This window comes from Dermacentor variabilis, chromosome 5 (assembly GCF_050947875.1).
Source record: "Dermacentor variabilis isolate Ectoservices chromosome 5, ASM5094787v1, whole genome shotgun sequence".
Classification (NCBI taxonomy): domain Eukaryota; kingdom Metazoa; phylum Arthropoda; class Arachnida; order Ixodida; family Ixodidae; genus Dermacentor; species Dermacentor variabilis.
Window position 1 is genome coordinate 7,678,384 of NC_134572.1, and position 16,312 is coordinate 7,694,695.

The following is a 16,312-nucleotide window of genomic DNA, read 5'->3' on the forward strand; positions in this document are numbered from 1 at the left end:
ACATTCCGGTACTAGGCCGATGACGAAAGGACTCCTCATAATTTGTGTTACTAATACTCAACTACTCATATTAAAAACATCATTTCATTCGATTATAAGACGGAAAAAAATGCTACTTGTCTACGTCTATTCGATTCTAAGAAAAAATAACATTTTGACGTTACCCTACAGTAATATGGGTGTTCGAAAGGTTTCGTTTTCGCTCGACTCTGCGCGCTCGACTCTGCGCCGCGCCCGCTTTGGAGTTTCAGTAGTTTCGTTATCGCGTCGTGCTGTGAGGGTTTTGCTGGCTCGCGAAACTTTCATTTGGAACAAGCAGCGAGAATGCCACGACCATGTGATGTCGTGGGAAGCCCTCGTTGCATTCCCGCTCCGGAGAGCCGGTGTCGAGGCCGCCGTCGTAGTACGCAACGACGCCGGCAGTGCGAGCCATCAGCAGCAGGTCGCGCTCGTCGGCGCTCAAATCGCTCAAGTTGAGCCCACCATCGCGAGCCAATCTGTCGGTGTCAGGGTCCATAGCGACGAGCGTCGAAGTTAGCGTCATAGAATGAAGTACCAGCTAATGGGCGTCTTGCGCTGGAGTTTGAGGTATAGTAGCGGCGCCTGGTGGCGGTGCGGGAAACGACATCTGGGTCGTGCCAGCTTGGGTCGTATTGAGCCCTGGCTGTGGCGAAACACGTTTCTAGGCCGAGTTTCGCGTCGATTCGCACATTTTTATGCCCTGTTGCGAGTGCGAAAAGGCTCGTCGCTTCTCATAGACCACGCCGACCACGCTGAGAGCTCGCCGCAGCCTATAGTTTAACGAAAACGGACTCTCCGTGTGCCGTGGGACGTAATGTGGGACGTAATTCGTTTCTCCTTCCGCTAGCCACCATACTCTCGCTTTCGCTCTGCTGTCGGCTCTGTCTTGGCTCTGTTTCTGGCCGCGCGTTCGCGTTTTGCGCAGAAAAGCCGTAGCGCCGTCTGCGGACGCCGTTCTACTCACCGATGGCGCAACGTCACTATGAGACCATGATGTCAGTACTCCTCGATCGGAGGGCGGGCGATTTGAACCGCGCTAGAGGTACGCGGACGCTTCAGAACGCATTTTCTCTTAAAATAAGTCTCTCCTTGGCACGAAACAAGCGTTTCGAGGTTTCTGTGATGGTATTTCAACAGTCCACGTTGACTTAATAGTAACCTTTAGTGTCCCTTTAATGTCGCAGGGGATGTATAGCAAGCTCGCAATAATGGAAATAGAAAGAAGAGGGGAAGTACAGCCTCGGAAGTGATCATAATCGTATTAGTCTACAGCTGGGAGCCCTGCTCAAAACAGAAATGCAGGGAAATCAAAAAGAGTACGCAAAATTATATGACGAACAAATAGCGCAAATAGCGGCAGGCATAGATGTTAATCACCGCTCCACAATAATTAACTCTGGTTAATTACTGTGGAGACGAAGGAGACAGTCTAGGTTTCAGTTTTAGTGCAGCTAGGCCCGGAGGGTTGCTTTTCAACGATACAACTGATCAGGAGCTTACAATACAAGACCATAAAATACCCCGAGTGGCCGAATACAAATATCTCGGGGTATGGATAAACAAAGGGCAGATGTACACGGAAAAGCACGAACAGTCTCTCATAGCAAAAGGGCGAAGAGATGCCGGGATAATGAAGCATAGGGCATTGTGGGGGTGCAACAGGTATGAGGTACTGAGAGGTATTTGGAAGGGAGTAATGGTGCCGGGGCTTACTTTCGGGAATGCGGTCCTGTGTTTAAGGGCAGAGGTTCAGTCGAGACTAGAAGTAAATCAGAGAGCTGTTTGAAGATTAGCACTAGGTGCCCACGGGAAAACCACAAACGAGGCAGCCCAGGAGGATATGGGCTGGGCATCGTTCGAAGCACGCGAAGCTCAGAGTAAAATCCTATACGAAAAACACCTGATGAAATTGGACGATAACAGGTGGGCAGCTAAGGTGTTTAAATACCTATACAGAAAGGGCGTTTGCTCACAATGGCGGAAAAGAACTAGAAAGCTAACCAGTAAGTATGCCAGACACGAGGATGAAGAAAGACAGAGCATTAAACGACAGGTTAAAAATACGGAAGGTAATAATTGGATAAGTTCAATGGAAAAGAAGCATAATGTTGAACTATATCAAGACTGGAAACAGCAGATCAGGAAGGAAGCGTTTTATGATAACTCAAGAGGCAGTGCCCCTCTCATTGAAGCTAGGTCAGGATGTCTTAGAATGCGGAGCTATAAAAAGAAATTTAACGAAGACGAAGACACATGTACTGTGTGTGGTAAATCTGTAGAAACAATAGAACACCTCATACTAAAATGTGATGGTATCAATCCCGATGTCGATGCGGCCACAGTCACGCTTCCTGAGGCCCTAGGGTTCAGAGATAATAATAGTCATGTAAATAAATACGCGGTGGAAATTAGCAAAAGGCGATTGGAGGATTGGTGGCTCAATAGCAGAGATGTGACATAAGGTTAAAAGGGTAGGAAGACGTATTTAAAGAAAATCGAGAATTTTAATAACACACAGCACAGGTAAGTAAAAATAAAAGGCAAAATAAAAAGCTGAGCATGGTGGCAAGTGCCATCACCCCGTTTCAAAGGGGACGCTCCTACCTTCCATCCATCCATCCAGTAACTTGGCGCTGACGGGCCGCGCGCAGTACGAAGTTCATGCGAAGCTGACGAATTCATGTTTGCATCCGCGTTTGAGCTTTTTTTTTCCTGCGGTACAGCTTACATGTGCTAGGAAATACTTGCACTACGAATACCAGCAAACTCCAGAGCGTGCAAGCACAAGCACTCGGGACTTGTCTCGGTCTTCCCAAAACTACGTCATCGATTGCGACAGTGGTCATAGCCAGAGACACTCCTTTGACAGTCTACATTGATACAGATGTCCTGAGAGCACACATCCGACACCTGACTCGGATTCCCTCCCACCACCTTGCTTGCTTGCCAGCAAAAAGGCCACTTTCAACTTTTGCAAAAACTATTGTAAGACATCAGTCCTACTTGCCATCACAATTTACGCCCGCTACACGATTGTCAAATACATTGTGGTGTCTGCACCGGCCGGAAGTGCAACTGACAATTCCAGGAATCAGGAAGAAAGCTGGAGCGCCATTTCAAGCTTTGAAATAAGCAACATTGGAGCACATTCACAACGTGCACAGATTCCGGCAACATGTATACACAGATGGTTCAGTAAAACTCAACAGCTCTGCTGCTGCGGTCATCATCCCGGCAAAATCTGAGGAAATCAAATTAAGAACTTCATGTGTGACCACATCGACGTGTGCAGAACTCGCGGCGCTCCGTGCTGCACTTGATTTCATTAAGCAGAAGCCACCGCAGCAATGGACAGTCTTTAGTGACTCCAAGGCAGCCCTTCAGTGCATACGAAGCCCAATGCGCCACGGACCCCAATGAACAACTGGCCTCAGAAATTCGGCACATATATCATCAAAGCCATGACAAGGGACACAACATAATCTTTCAGTGGCTTCCAGGACATTGTAACATCAGCGGGAATGACCACGCAGACGAAGCCGCCCGATCTGCACATGAAAGTGGTCAGCGAGTCTTCATTCCGCTTTCGCGAACAGACGCTGCGGCTTGGCTGCGATTGATGTCCCGTGAGTGTACTTTGCCCCTGTGGGACTCAAATGTTTGTTGTCTCCGGACATACGGATGCACCTCCCGCCTCGGTTACCACGACGTGAACAGACCATGCTCTACCGTCTGTGGCTAGGCGTTGCCTTTACGAACTCATATGCTTTCCTCATTGGAATGGCCAACAGCACCACGTGCGACACATGCAACATCGACGAGACGCTCGCACATATTATCGGTGTCTGCCCGCGATAAAGTGCCCAGTGATGTGTAGAGTACTGGACCAGTTGGACAATCGTCCACTATCAGAACTAAAAGCTTTAGGATAATGCTCCGAAAGAACACCCGCGTTGAAGGCCTTACTCGCGTTATTAAGCAGACTCTAAGAATGCCGCCCCCTACCGCTCTGTCTCTCTTTCTTTCTATCTCCCCCTTCCACTTTGTTTCTCTTTTTATCCCCCTTAACCCTTCCCCCTGCGCAGGGTAAAACTGTGCGCGCACTATACTAGACTCGCCTCACAAGATAAGGTTCTAGCGTTAAGCGTTGCCAGGTTCAGATTCCAACGGCGGCCTGTTCGGACCCAGAGATTGTTAGCACCCTCGGCTGCGTCACAGGTCTGACCACCGTCGTGGTCAGTTGCTTTGCAGCTGCTGGGGACTGAGGGCCTACCTCTGGTTAACCTCCCTGCCTTTCTCTGCATTATTTTCTCTCTCTCTATGCCCACTATTCTCCCACTGCTGGCTTATTGTCTCCAGCCTGCTTCTTGCCTACCCTGGCATTGAAGTCGCCCATGAGTATAGCGTATTTTGTTTTGACTTTACCCATCGCCGATTCCACGTCTTCATAGAAGTCCTGGTCATCATGACTGGATGTAGGGGCGTAGACCTGTACGACCTTCAATTTGCATCTCTTATTAGGTTTCACAAGACCTGCCACCCTCGCGTTAATGCTATAAATTTTTGTATGTTACCAGCTATATCCTTATTAATCAGGAATCCGACTCCTAGTTCTCGTCTCTCCGATAAGCCCCGGTAGCACAGGACGTGCCCGCTTTTTAGCCCTGTATGTGCTTCTTTTGTCCTCCTAACCTTACTGAGCCCTATTATATCCCATTTACAGCCCGCTAATTCCTCAAATAGCACTATACTAGACTCGCCTCACAAGATAACGTTCTAGCGTTAAGCGTTGCCAGGTTCAGATTCCAACGGCGGCCTGTTCGGACCCAGAGATTGTTAGCACCCTCTGCTGCGTCACAGGTCTGACCACCGCCGTGGTCAGTTGCTTTGCAGCTACTGGGGACTGAGGGCCGGGGTTTGATTGTTGTATTCGTATAGGAGGTTATGGCCAAGTACTGCACCAGGGTGGCCAATCCTGCTCTGGTGAGGGAGTGCGTTACCAGTTCTGGTCACAGGGATCAGGCCGCACTCCAGGCCTGTTTATGCAATTTTATCAACCCGCAGATTTTCTTTTTTTAAATCCGGTGGGAAATTGCGCGGCACCGGGATTCGAACCACGGTCTTCTTGCACGCGAGGCGGATGCTCTAGCTCTACGCCACCGCTGCAGCTGCAGGTTGGATATTATCACATTCCAAATGCTACGGAACCTCGCTCATCCGGAGAAGGACCGGCTGCTGGACTACTTTAACGACATCTGGCGGTCTGGATGCCTTCCGGAGGCATGGTTGATGGCTGTCAGTGTGCCAATCTTAAAACAAGGAAAGTCTGCCAAGGCGCTCGCTTCCTACAGCCCCGTGTCCCTCACCTCAGCGGCCTGCAAGGTGCTGGAGTCTGCAGCATTGGCGCGCTTCGAGTGGATGTCGGGAGCTCTCGACTTCTTCCCGGAACAGTAGACTGGGGTCCGTCGTCACCGGTGCACTGCTGACTTCATCGCGGATGTTGTATCATCCCTGAATGACGCCAGAGACTATCGCGAAGTAGCACTCCTTGTGCTTCTTTATGTGGAAAACGCTTCTGATGGCTTGCCTTACCCGGGCACTCAACTCTCTCTGGACTATCCTGGGGTTACGGGATGTCTCCGGAGTTTCGTCACGGCCTTTCTCACAGGGCCCTCCCTTTGTGTAAGGGTGGGAAATACTGTGAGCTCCCCATGGGCAGTCAGTTCTGGAGTGCCGCAGGGATCCATCCTAAGCCCCTTCCTTTTCAACTTGGCGCTGGCTTCTCTTCCTTCTGCCATCCCAGCAGACCTTCGACATCGCGTCTACATTTCCGTATACGCTGACGATGTAGCTCTGTGGATTCGGCGTATCATTAGAAGCCTTCCAGCCGTTCGGTCCTGCTTGCAGCGAGCCTTGGACGAAGTTGTTTCGTACTTCCAGACAGTAGGCCTCTCCGTACTGTGCTCAAAGACAGACGCCCTTCTCGTCCACCCTAGCGTGGCCATACGCCAACGAACAGTCCCGGTGGTGCTGGGAGGCAACGGGATACCATGGAAGCGGGTTGTTACCTACTTGGGCCTGCAGATTGATCACCGGCTCTCGTAGGCGCCAGCTGCCAAGGCGCTCATCGCTCAAGTGCAGAAAGTCCAAAAGGCGGTTGGCCGTCTTCTCCGCGGCAGAGGTTGCACACCACAATGAGGTATCCGTCTATACGCCGCCGCGGCTACGTCAAGGCTTCTTTATGCACTCCCGGTTGTGGCCCTCCCACGGGTTCGCGTAGAGCACCTGGAGTTCCACCACCGGAAAGCCATCCTGATGATCCTTGGCTTGCCAGCGACCTCGAACATTGCTGCCACCCTAGCCGAGGCAGACTTGGTCGCTGTCCCTGCTGCTCCTACAGCGTGGCCTCTATCACGTTTACAGGCTACATCGCGCCCCGGGTAGCACGCCTCTGCTTTCAAGGTTGCGGAGCCGACCTCACTTGCGCATGGGCAGCTTGTGTCAGCTATACGAGGGTGTTGTTGGCCGTCCTCCTACGCTAGCCATCCCATCATCTCCTCCGCACCATCAGCCATTGGAGGTCTCTACTATGTTGGAGGGCCTCATGAAAGGGCAATCCCCATCCTGCGCATTGTACTCGGCGTCGGCGTTCCTGTTGAAGGACCGGCTGGACGGACATCTCCACATCTACACGGACAGCTCGGTCCATACAGCCTAGCTCGGTCCATACAGTCTAGCTCCGTCCATACAGTCTCCGGATCTGCCACTGCCTCCTGCGTGATCCCTGCCCTTCGGCAGAGTTCGGCAAGTACTTCGGCGCTCTGGGGTGTGCCGGCTGCCTTTCGCGGCAAGCTCCACCGCTGCTGAGGTGGCTGGCCTCCATCTGGCTGCGGACATGCTGGAAGAGGACAATGCTCTTCTGAGGTTCCTCTATGGGACCTCCTTCATTACTACCTACTCTGACCTCCCGAGCGCCCGCGCGCCCCCTAAAAAAGCAATAGCGCGACCACAAAGTCGCCAGCCCACTTCTCGTGCCAGCCTGTAATTGAAGTGGATCCCGTCTCGTTTAAAACCACCACACCTTCTCACTTCCCTCGAAGCCTTTCTCAACCTCGAAGCCTTTCTCTCGGCTCATTTTCCATATCGCAAAATTAGCAGTCACTAAGGCTCTTTGTACGTGACTGTCACGCACAGGCACCTCCGGTACCGTGCACACCACGATCTGCACCTGCGGGGATAGCTCGCGCAAGTCATCCGCCCCCTTCGCAAGCGCTGGCCTAGTCCTGTCCCTTTCCTGTTTAGGACGTCATTAGCCCACCTGCTACTATGACATGGTTGCGCACGTGGGCATTTTCCGCGAGCTTTTCTTTTGCTCGCTCCATGACAGAACCCAGTGCCCGCCCCGGAAATGTCCCTACCGCCACTATTTTATCGCCTTTCACCCTCTCCACAATTGCTTTTGAGCACCCAGCCAGGTTTGAGTCACCGGCGATAATCACCCTTTCACTCACTCCTACCTCTCCTTGCTTCCTTTTCCGCGTGATTCGGACTCGACAAGGGTCATTGTCCCCTGGGTTCCTGCTTTTTCCGCGTGGCGGCCTCAAGGTAGGTGCCGCTCCTTCCAGCTAACTCATCACGCTGCACGCATTCCCCGTACTTTGCTACGCTCCCTCTCCTGTCGCGTCGGAGGTCTGCGTCCCATTGTCACGCACATTCTCGTTCACAATGGCGGCCCTGTTCAGCCTTTCCTCGGCTGCTTCAAGTCTCTTTTCAACTACCTTTCGTGCATCAAGCTCCCTGTTTAGCTCATTTTGGGCTCTTGCACCTGTTTGACAAGCTCTTCCTGGAAAGCCTCCATTTTCTGCAGCCTAGAATATACATCACATTGTGTGCCGGTTGTTTCGACGCGCTCCTCATTCTCATCCGTCTATTCATCTGCGTTAAGGGACGCCCCGCTCACTGCCTGCTTTCCCTGCTTTCTCGCCATGTATTGCACGGCTTTTTGCAAATACTATAATAATGCTACTACTGATGCAAACGCTATAATACTATATCAATGCAGAGCACGTGCCTTTTAGCAAAAATCGATACGTATAGGGTCAAAATCCTCAAAATGCCGCAAAGCAACTCTCACCACTGTTTCAAAAGCAATCAATGCCGCGGATACCGAAGGTGTGACACGCTTTCGCACGCGCTCAACCACGCGGCCACGCTCTCGCTTTTCTACCAAAACACGCACAGTAAAACCACTAATAGCTATTAGTTTTGCCACTTCCAAGCTACCATTTAAGGACTACAGACGCTCAACGTCCCACCCGGCTGCACGTGTACAAGCCCGTGGCGCGAAAGGATGCTTTAACCATCCTGCAAAACCAAATGTACACGAAACACACCCGCTGACCCAAAATATGAGACAAAGAAAGAAAGATAAAGGAGAAAACCACCCAATTACTATTTAAAGGCAAAAAATCAGCAAATCAAAAACAGAAGCAAGCTCAAAGCATGCACAAAAACTTATGATTTCGTCGCCGCTACGGAGCCCCGAAAAGCACGTCCATTCGCCACAAAATCCAACCATCGATGGATGGATGATTGAGGCTCAACCCTTTGAATCGGGCGGCGGCGGCGCGCGCCACCTAGCCTTGAATGGTACTATATGCATGCATACCTACACTCTAAGAACAGTTTACACCCTTTGGCTTGCCCCTTCTGCCACACAAAAATAATCATCTGCCTTGATGTGTTTCCTTTCTTTATCGCTGCAAGCCCGGAACTTTCCAGTGACGAACGCCACGCGCGTTATCAGAAGGGGCACTCCAAAGGGTGTAAACTGTTCTATGCTGATAACGCGCGTGCCATTCGTTACTGGAAAGTTCTGGGCTCGCAGCGATAAAGAAAGGAAACGCATCAAGGCAAATGATTATTTTTGTGTGGCAGAAGGGGCAAGCCAAAGAGTGTAAACTGTTCTTAGAGTGTATGTATTTACTCCTTTACTTTTGCGTTGATATTATCCACCAATCAGACAGCCTCCATTTATTATTTCTACCTGTTAAAGACTATTTTACTTTCACTGTCTTTAACACCCAAAGCTTTGAATAGTTCCCCGTAATTCAACTGCAGGGTGAAGTTGTTTACAAGCAAGTATCAGGTGTTCAGCCGTTTCCTCCTCCTCTCCACACGCCCCGCACAACAAATCTATCTCCTGGTATCCGGCTCGGTACATTTTAGTCAGCAGTACACCTGTCCTGGCTTCAAACAATGAGCTTCCCTTAAAGTTATCGTAAATATTTTCTTTGGCTATTTCTTGCTTAAACGTCCTGTATGTTTCTAATGCTGATTTGGTTTGCATCTGTTTTACACATACCCCTCTGTCTCCTTAACCTTTTTTCTTGACGGATGATTCCTTACCTGTCCCCCCACTGCTGCCCAAGTATTTGCTTGTCAATTTTCTAGTTCGCTTCCTCCACCTTGTGTCAACATTCCTCGTGTATAAGTAACTAAAACCTTCCTAGCCCACCCATTTCCCCCATTTTTTTAATCGTTCCTCAAATGCTACCTTGCTACTAGCCTCTCTGCCCTCGAAAGAAGACCATCCCAGATCCCCCTGTACCCCAAGATTTGGTGTCTTGCCATGTGCTCCCAGAGGGAGCCTACCCACACCACGTTGCCTAGTTTCCAACTTTTGCCGGGTCCCTACTCTCATACATAGAACTGCATTGGCAAAAGTCAGGCCTGGAACTATTACCCCCTTCCATATCTCTCGTACTACATCGTACCTATTGTAGTTCCACAGTGCCCTACTCTTCATAATCGCTGCACTTCTGTTACCTTTAGTCGTTAGATATTTTTCGTACTCTGTCAGATACTCAATGCCATTATTTATCCACACCCCAAGGTACTTGTATTTATCGACTATCTCCAGCGTGACCTCCTGTATCTTATGCTCGCCGCAAATGCTATGATTAAAAATCATGACTGCTGATTTTTCTTTGCTAAACTTCAAGCCTAATCTGGTCTCCTTCTGTACCATATATGTCCATCAATCCCTGCAGATCTTCTGCATTGTCAGCCATTAATACAATGTCATCCGCGTACCTGGTAATGACTGTTCAATCAATTTTCCTTGTTTGAAAAATGATAGGTTGAAGCAGAGTCCGCTTTGCTGTATTTTGGCTTCTAAACCTTGTAGGTACAGCATAAACATCAAAGGTGACAATGGGCACTCCTGCCTGAGCCCCCGCTGAATCATTACAGGCTTCGAAACCTGCTTTTCCCATTGTATAATCACCCGGTTACCTTTATAGATATCTTTTAAGAAATTGGTTTCTCCATCTTGCACTCCTAAAGTTTACAGAACGCCCCACAAGCCCTCTTGAAGTACACTGTGATAGGCTCCCTTGATGTCCAAAAAAGCCAGCCATAGGGGTCTGTGTTTCTTTTCAGCTATTTCAATGCACTGTGTAAGTGAGAACAGATTGTCTTCTAGCCTCCTATGCTTCCGGAACCCATTTTGTAGCTCTCCAAGTACCCGCTCGTTCTCTACCCATGCGTGTAGTCTGTCTTTTATAATCTGCATAACCACCCTGTAAACCACTGACGTCACTGTTATAGGCTGGTAGTTATTTATGTCAGCTTTGTCCTCCTTTCCCTTATATATCATTCTCATCCTACTTAGCCTCCATTCGTCAGGTACTTTACCATCCATTAGCATTTTGCTCACCGCGTCCCTTAATGCTTTCTTAGATTTCGGGCCCAATTTCTTTATTAACATAATTGGAATACCATCCGGGCCTGCCGATGTGCTACTTGGTACCCTCATCTCAGCCCTTTCCCACTCTCTTTGTCCAAGCGAAAGCAGTGGATTGACCGGGATATCCCTCTCCGACATACTGCATGTACCATTTCTCTGTTCTGTAAATTTTTCCCTCATCATGGTTCCTATATGCTCCATTGCCTCCTCTCCTTCCAACCGAGTACCTTGAGCTGTTACTATATACCTCTGCTCTAGGCTTGTCCGATTACACAAGGAGTTCAGATGTTGCCAGGATTTCCTAGCTGCCTGTTTATCTTTTTTATTGCTTATTTCTGACAGCCACTGGGACCCTTTTGTCTTGATTTTCTCGTTGATCAAATAGGATGCTTCCCTCATGCATTATCTGGTTTACCCATTTCCTCTCTACTTCTGCTTCAGGTTCTCCCTTTTGGAATACCTGTGTTCCCTGGAGGCTTCCTGATGTTTCTTTATGGCCTTGTTAACCTCTTCATCCCACCAGCTCTCGAGTTTTCGTATCCCTTGCCTTGTTTTCCTGACCCGCGCCTTACTTAGCTCACCCTCAAACAGTCTCATTAACTTTGGGTAAGTCCAATCAGTTTCAGTACCCTCTTATATTTCCTCTTCAATTTGTTTGGCCGCTACTTCCACTTGGTCTTCTGTGTAAAAAATCACATCTGGCATTTCCTCACGCATCGTTCGTGCTTTAGTTTCCCTCTTACAACTCAACTTCATACGTTTGTGGTCGCTACCTATACTTCTGGAGCCCTGTTCATCTATAATCATGGCTCCTAATCTATCGTACATGCTATGTGACATTAATGCATTAACCCCCAACTTAGTTCTCTGTAACTCTACTGAAGGGTTACAGACAACTAAGTTAAGCCTCTCACACATACCCAGCAGCATGTTACCTGTGGAGTCTATGTACCCATCCATATCTTCAACATGCGCATTCATGTCTCCTAATACAATTATCTCGCATCCTTTTCCTAGCTCACTGATGTCCGCTGCTATACAGTCCAACATTTTCTTTTGTTTTCCTCTTTAGCATTTGATCCTGTCCAAAAGTATACAAAGCCTAGAAGTGTTTTCACCCCTGCTACTTTTCCTTTTAGCCATAAATGCTCCTTGCATTCCTGTTTGACCCTTTGCCAATTTGTATTTTTATGAATGAGTGCTCAATTCCCCCACCCTTTCTGCTACCCTGCACTCTGTTGCAGTATTCCCATGCATAATCAGGGTTACAGGGCAGTTGTTCCATGTCCCTAAGATGTGTCTCTACAAACCCATAAACCATTAAGTTCTCCTGCCTTAGTTGTTCTTCGATTTCCTCCCATTTTAGCCTATTTCTGCCACCTTGCATGTTAATGAACCCTATGTCTGACTTAATTTGGCTCTGGTGCTTATTCCTGTCGCCTCTCCTACAGTACCAATGTTTGCTTGTTTGAGGCCCCTGCCTCGAATCGTCCACACCTGCACTGCTTCTTTCAGGGCTCTGGGTCCCCCTAAAGAAGCTGTTGCCTGGCAACCCATCCTGCCCCCTATCCTTTTGTCAGTGGCACCATGGCACACATTGCAGCGACACCTGACGGTGCTCCACCAGGATCAGCGCGTCGCCAGCGGTCGCACTACCCGTCCACTTCGTGAACGTGGCCTCACAAAGCAAGAGCGGTCTCTCCTGCTGCAGCTCCGGATCGGCTGCTCTTGAACGGCATCCCAGAGGTACAGCAAAGGCCTGGCTTCATCACCAGCTTGCTCAGCGTGCGGCGAGGACGAAATAATCGACCATCTACTTTCCTCCTGTCCCGCCTTCTCCAAAGAGAGGGCTTCTCCCCACGTCTCATTACGACGCCTCGGACTCGGAGCGGTTTTGGCATCCCAGTTGCTGTTTCCCGGCCGGCACCACGGCTCCGCCTTCAGGCACCTTCTTACGTTGCTGGAGGACACGGGGCTATCGTGTAAATTGTGAATGCGCTGCATAGCTACCGCTGACAGCGGTAGCTAGCGGTACCAGGCTCTGCAATCGCGTCGACCTTATCTTTCTTCTCTGTTTTTTTTTTCCCTCTTTATGTTCCCTTCCCCAAGGTGTTGAGTCGTGCTCCCTAAAGGGCTGCAGAAAATAGCGCCTCTTCCTCCTCGCAATCGCACTCTACTATGACGTTGACCAAGATAATCGTGGATGCCACCGCAGGGATGCGCTCCCGGCGCTCGTGTCTTGAAAGCGGTCTGCGACGTGGCTAAAGTGCACGTCCACGCGGGTCTCATTTTCAAAAGCGATCTGCGATGTTTCCAGAGTGCGCGTAGTGCTGGTAGCTTCGTATATGCTGTGCTTTCGACGTTTTGTATGTGTTGAAGCGACAGATGCACGGAGGTCAATTGGCTCGCGGCTGCTGCCGCGTTCATGTTTACGTGTGCGCGCGTGACACCGTGCAGGTTAACTTAGTTAAAACACGATGACGGGCTATTCGGTTTGAATGCATGATAGTATGTGTAAGCGCGACTGAACAAGGACGCAGAAAGAAGACGCATAAAGGCAGCGCTGTCTCCGTGTGTCTGTTTCTTTCTACGTTCTAGTTGAGTCACGCTTACATATACTATCATTGTTAATTTAATTAGTAAGATGACTGTCTGCTAATTTGTTATCGCAATCAATGCGTTGTTTCTCAGGCGCATCTGAAAGTATGTTTTAACCAGTAATAGGTTTTGCTTCCCACGTAGTGTAATACCGGCTTCACATTGGAGGTCGACAGCTGTGGTGAAAGCTGACGGCCTTATGAGAGTACCCAATCCACACGTAAGTGTTGGGGGATGCAAACTAGACTTTTCGGGCCCTTTGCATTTTCTGCTAGCTTTGCATATTGTGCACCTGGCGGTTTGCGACCCCCAGTGCTTAGGTAATCTAATCCAAAACAATCTAGTAACGCCGCCTGAGTGAGAACCCCGAAAAGCATACGACCATGGCGTCGGTGATGAATTATCACTAAGACCCGCCAGCACACAGACACTGCTAGCACTTCCTCAGAGTTTAGAACAGTTGCTCATGCAGTTTTACTGTCTTTGATGTATCAGCTGTCGAGATCGGCTTACATCTGCGAAGGACTTTTGCATTCTGCTCCAATATGAATACCGCAGGGAACCAAACCCATGACTTCGTGCTCTGCAGCAAAGGTACTGTTTACGAATTGCCAATGGCACACGAGTGGCACCGCATGCAAGCGTTCCCAATGGAGGCACTAAGCCTGCCCTATCCTGACCTCACACCACGTTATAATGTTAACCGCATTCTAACAATGCCGCATTCTGCTGGCAAGTCCCATTAGCTTAGTGAAAAGAAATTATCAAATGCATTACGCAATGTTCAAAGTATAAGGCACGAACAGACACACATGAATAGTCCTCATAGTGCAAGTGCTGTTTTTATTAGTCAATCTCAAATGGCGAAGTGGTCTTCAAATCACAAAAAAAAAAAAACCCGTATCCACATACATCGCCGACGTATCGCGAGAATAGCCAGACTTAAGATTTATAACTTTCAAATCCTGTGCTCCCGTCGATGTAGCAATAGCTCTCGAACTTGTCATACCAATATCTACCCCACCTAGCCTTGACTGGGTCATCAGTGTAGTACAAAGGTTATTTACAGCTAGGCACCCATATGCCACATCGAACTCGCATGACATAAGAAGGAGTGGGGTGGCAGCAGCTTTACTAAAGCCCAGTCAAGAAGTGGTTTGCCCACAACGCTGTGCTACGCGAGAGATTCGAATCGTGGCTGTTCCGTGAAAAGGATGGGATGAAGTGTAGAGGTACGGGAACGCACGGCAGTAGTGATCATACCCTCCCCTCCCCCCCCCCCCACCAGCTTGCAACGACGGGGAAAGTGCCTCGAAACTTTTGCACTTCAAATGCAACCAGTTGCGTTATATATCTCAGTATGCTCTTTCTGCAAGATTTTCCTTGGATATTTATTCTAATCACAGGGCTCATATCACAATGACATATCTTAGGTTCTGGGACCAAAACTGGAGCACCCTACTTCCTTTGAATGAAAAGCACTTGCAGATTACACGACATGGCAGAAGCTGGCGAAGCTTCACAATGGAGAGGTGATGCCCACCATGAGCGACGAGCGTTGGATGATAACGATGCCCAAAAGTGATATGCTGGTGAACAGCAAGCACTGTGCACTACCAGAATTCACTGCTGATCATATCGCACCCGCCTTCGTCGCGTCATTGTCCTATGGGTGCCGTAGCACCAGTGAACAGCTAGTCGCACAAGATGACAGAGAGGTAATCTATACTGATGGCCAATTTCTAAGTTGCATCGTTTTTTAATGAACTCTGTATCATCAATTGCACACACACGCCTCTCAAAACTGCTCGTGATTGAAGTTTCCACATGCCTTTCAGTTTAAATCCGCGAAATATAAGATGCCGCATTCAACCAAGACATCTAGGGACACAGATGCGTTGCTTAGCACACACACAAGTTTCTTGGTGCACGGGTCTGCAATGAGCAAGCAAACCTTTACGGAAATGTGGCCCACCAGTATGGGCTTCTCAGATCAGCTTGCTCCACCTGTCACTGCCATACTTGTTCCCCTAAACTTAGACGGTCCATACCTTACGTGTTGGGTGGTAAAGAGGCCAAACGACAGATGGTGCTGCAGAATCATGCAAAACAAGTGAAATGCTTCACAGCTACCGTTACCAACCTGCCGATGCTAGCTGTCCAATATCCTGTAACTTCCAAAAGCGTCTGGGTCAGCAAAAAACAAAACAAAAAAAGAAAATAACTGAGCCGACGCATGCTCCTTTGCGGTGCCCCCTTTCATGACCGTTGTGCAACGTTGTCGATTCGTAATCGCCATTCCCGGAACGCTCACTTCAAGGCAACGCAAGGTGAAAACTGTGCAACGACTAAGTCCCAACCACATCTCCCCTGTTCCAACAGACGTGTGTAGACACCACCTTGATATCACTTTCTACCGCGTGGGATTCGCAACGCCCTATGAACGAGTAACCAGCAATGTACTGTATTATCCTGGTGAACAGCAAACAGAAAAGAGTGAGAGAGATGGGGAAAAAGACGATGCAGTGGGAATGGGGGGATGCTGGCAACAGTCTGGCAGGGAGGGCTCGGAAGCAATTTTATGTGGTCACAATGGTTTTTCGCTCGGTGAAGAAGCCTTTGAGCACGAAGACTTGTCCGACAAAGATGACCAGCATAGCTATGGTTTCGCCGATTGACCAGTAAAGCACCCGCGCATTCAGGTCCTCAGCACGCTTGCGGCCCTGCGCTTCACGCAGCCGGTGGTGTGTCTGGTAGTCCACAATGGTGTTCAGGTTGTTGTGCACAGAGTCGGACGAAGACTCCATCTGCACGGGAACCATGAACAGTGCTCTAATATACATAACAAATAGGAAAGCATGCCTTGACATCAGAAGCTGTGCAAATTCACATTCAATCACAAACATACCTGCATCAGCAGCGATGTTTTAAAACGAGTTATAC

General features: G+C 49.1%; 1 protein-coding gene across 1 annotated transcript in view; it reads right to left on the reverse strand.

Moving 5' to 3' along the window:
• Positions 1 to 14,186: 14,186 nt before the first annotated feature.
• The window catches only part of p24-1 (transmembrane emp24 domain-containing protein), a 29,149-nt gene continuing 27,023 nt past the window's right edge, over positions 14,187 to 16,312 (reverse strand). Inside the window, exon 3 of the mRNA XM_075691667.1 lies at positions 14,187 to 16,176. Coding sequence (XP_075547782.1) covers positions 15,949 to 16,176 — 228 coding nt within the window. The 3' untranslated portion in view covers positions 14,187 to 15,948. The remainder of the gene's footprint in view (positions 16,177 to 16,312) is intronic.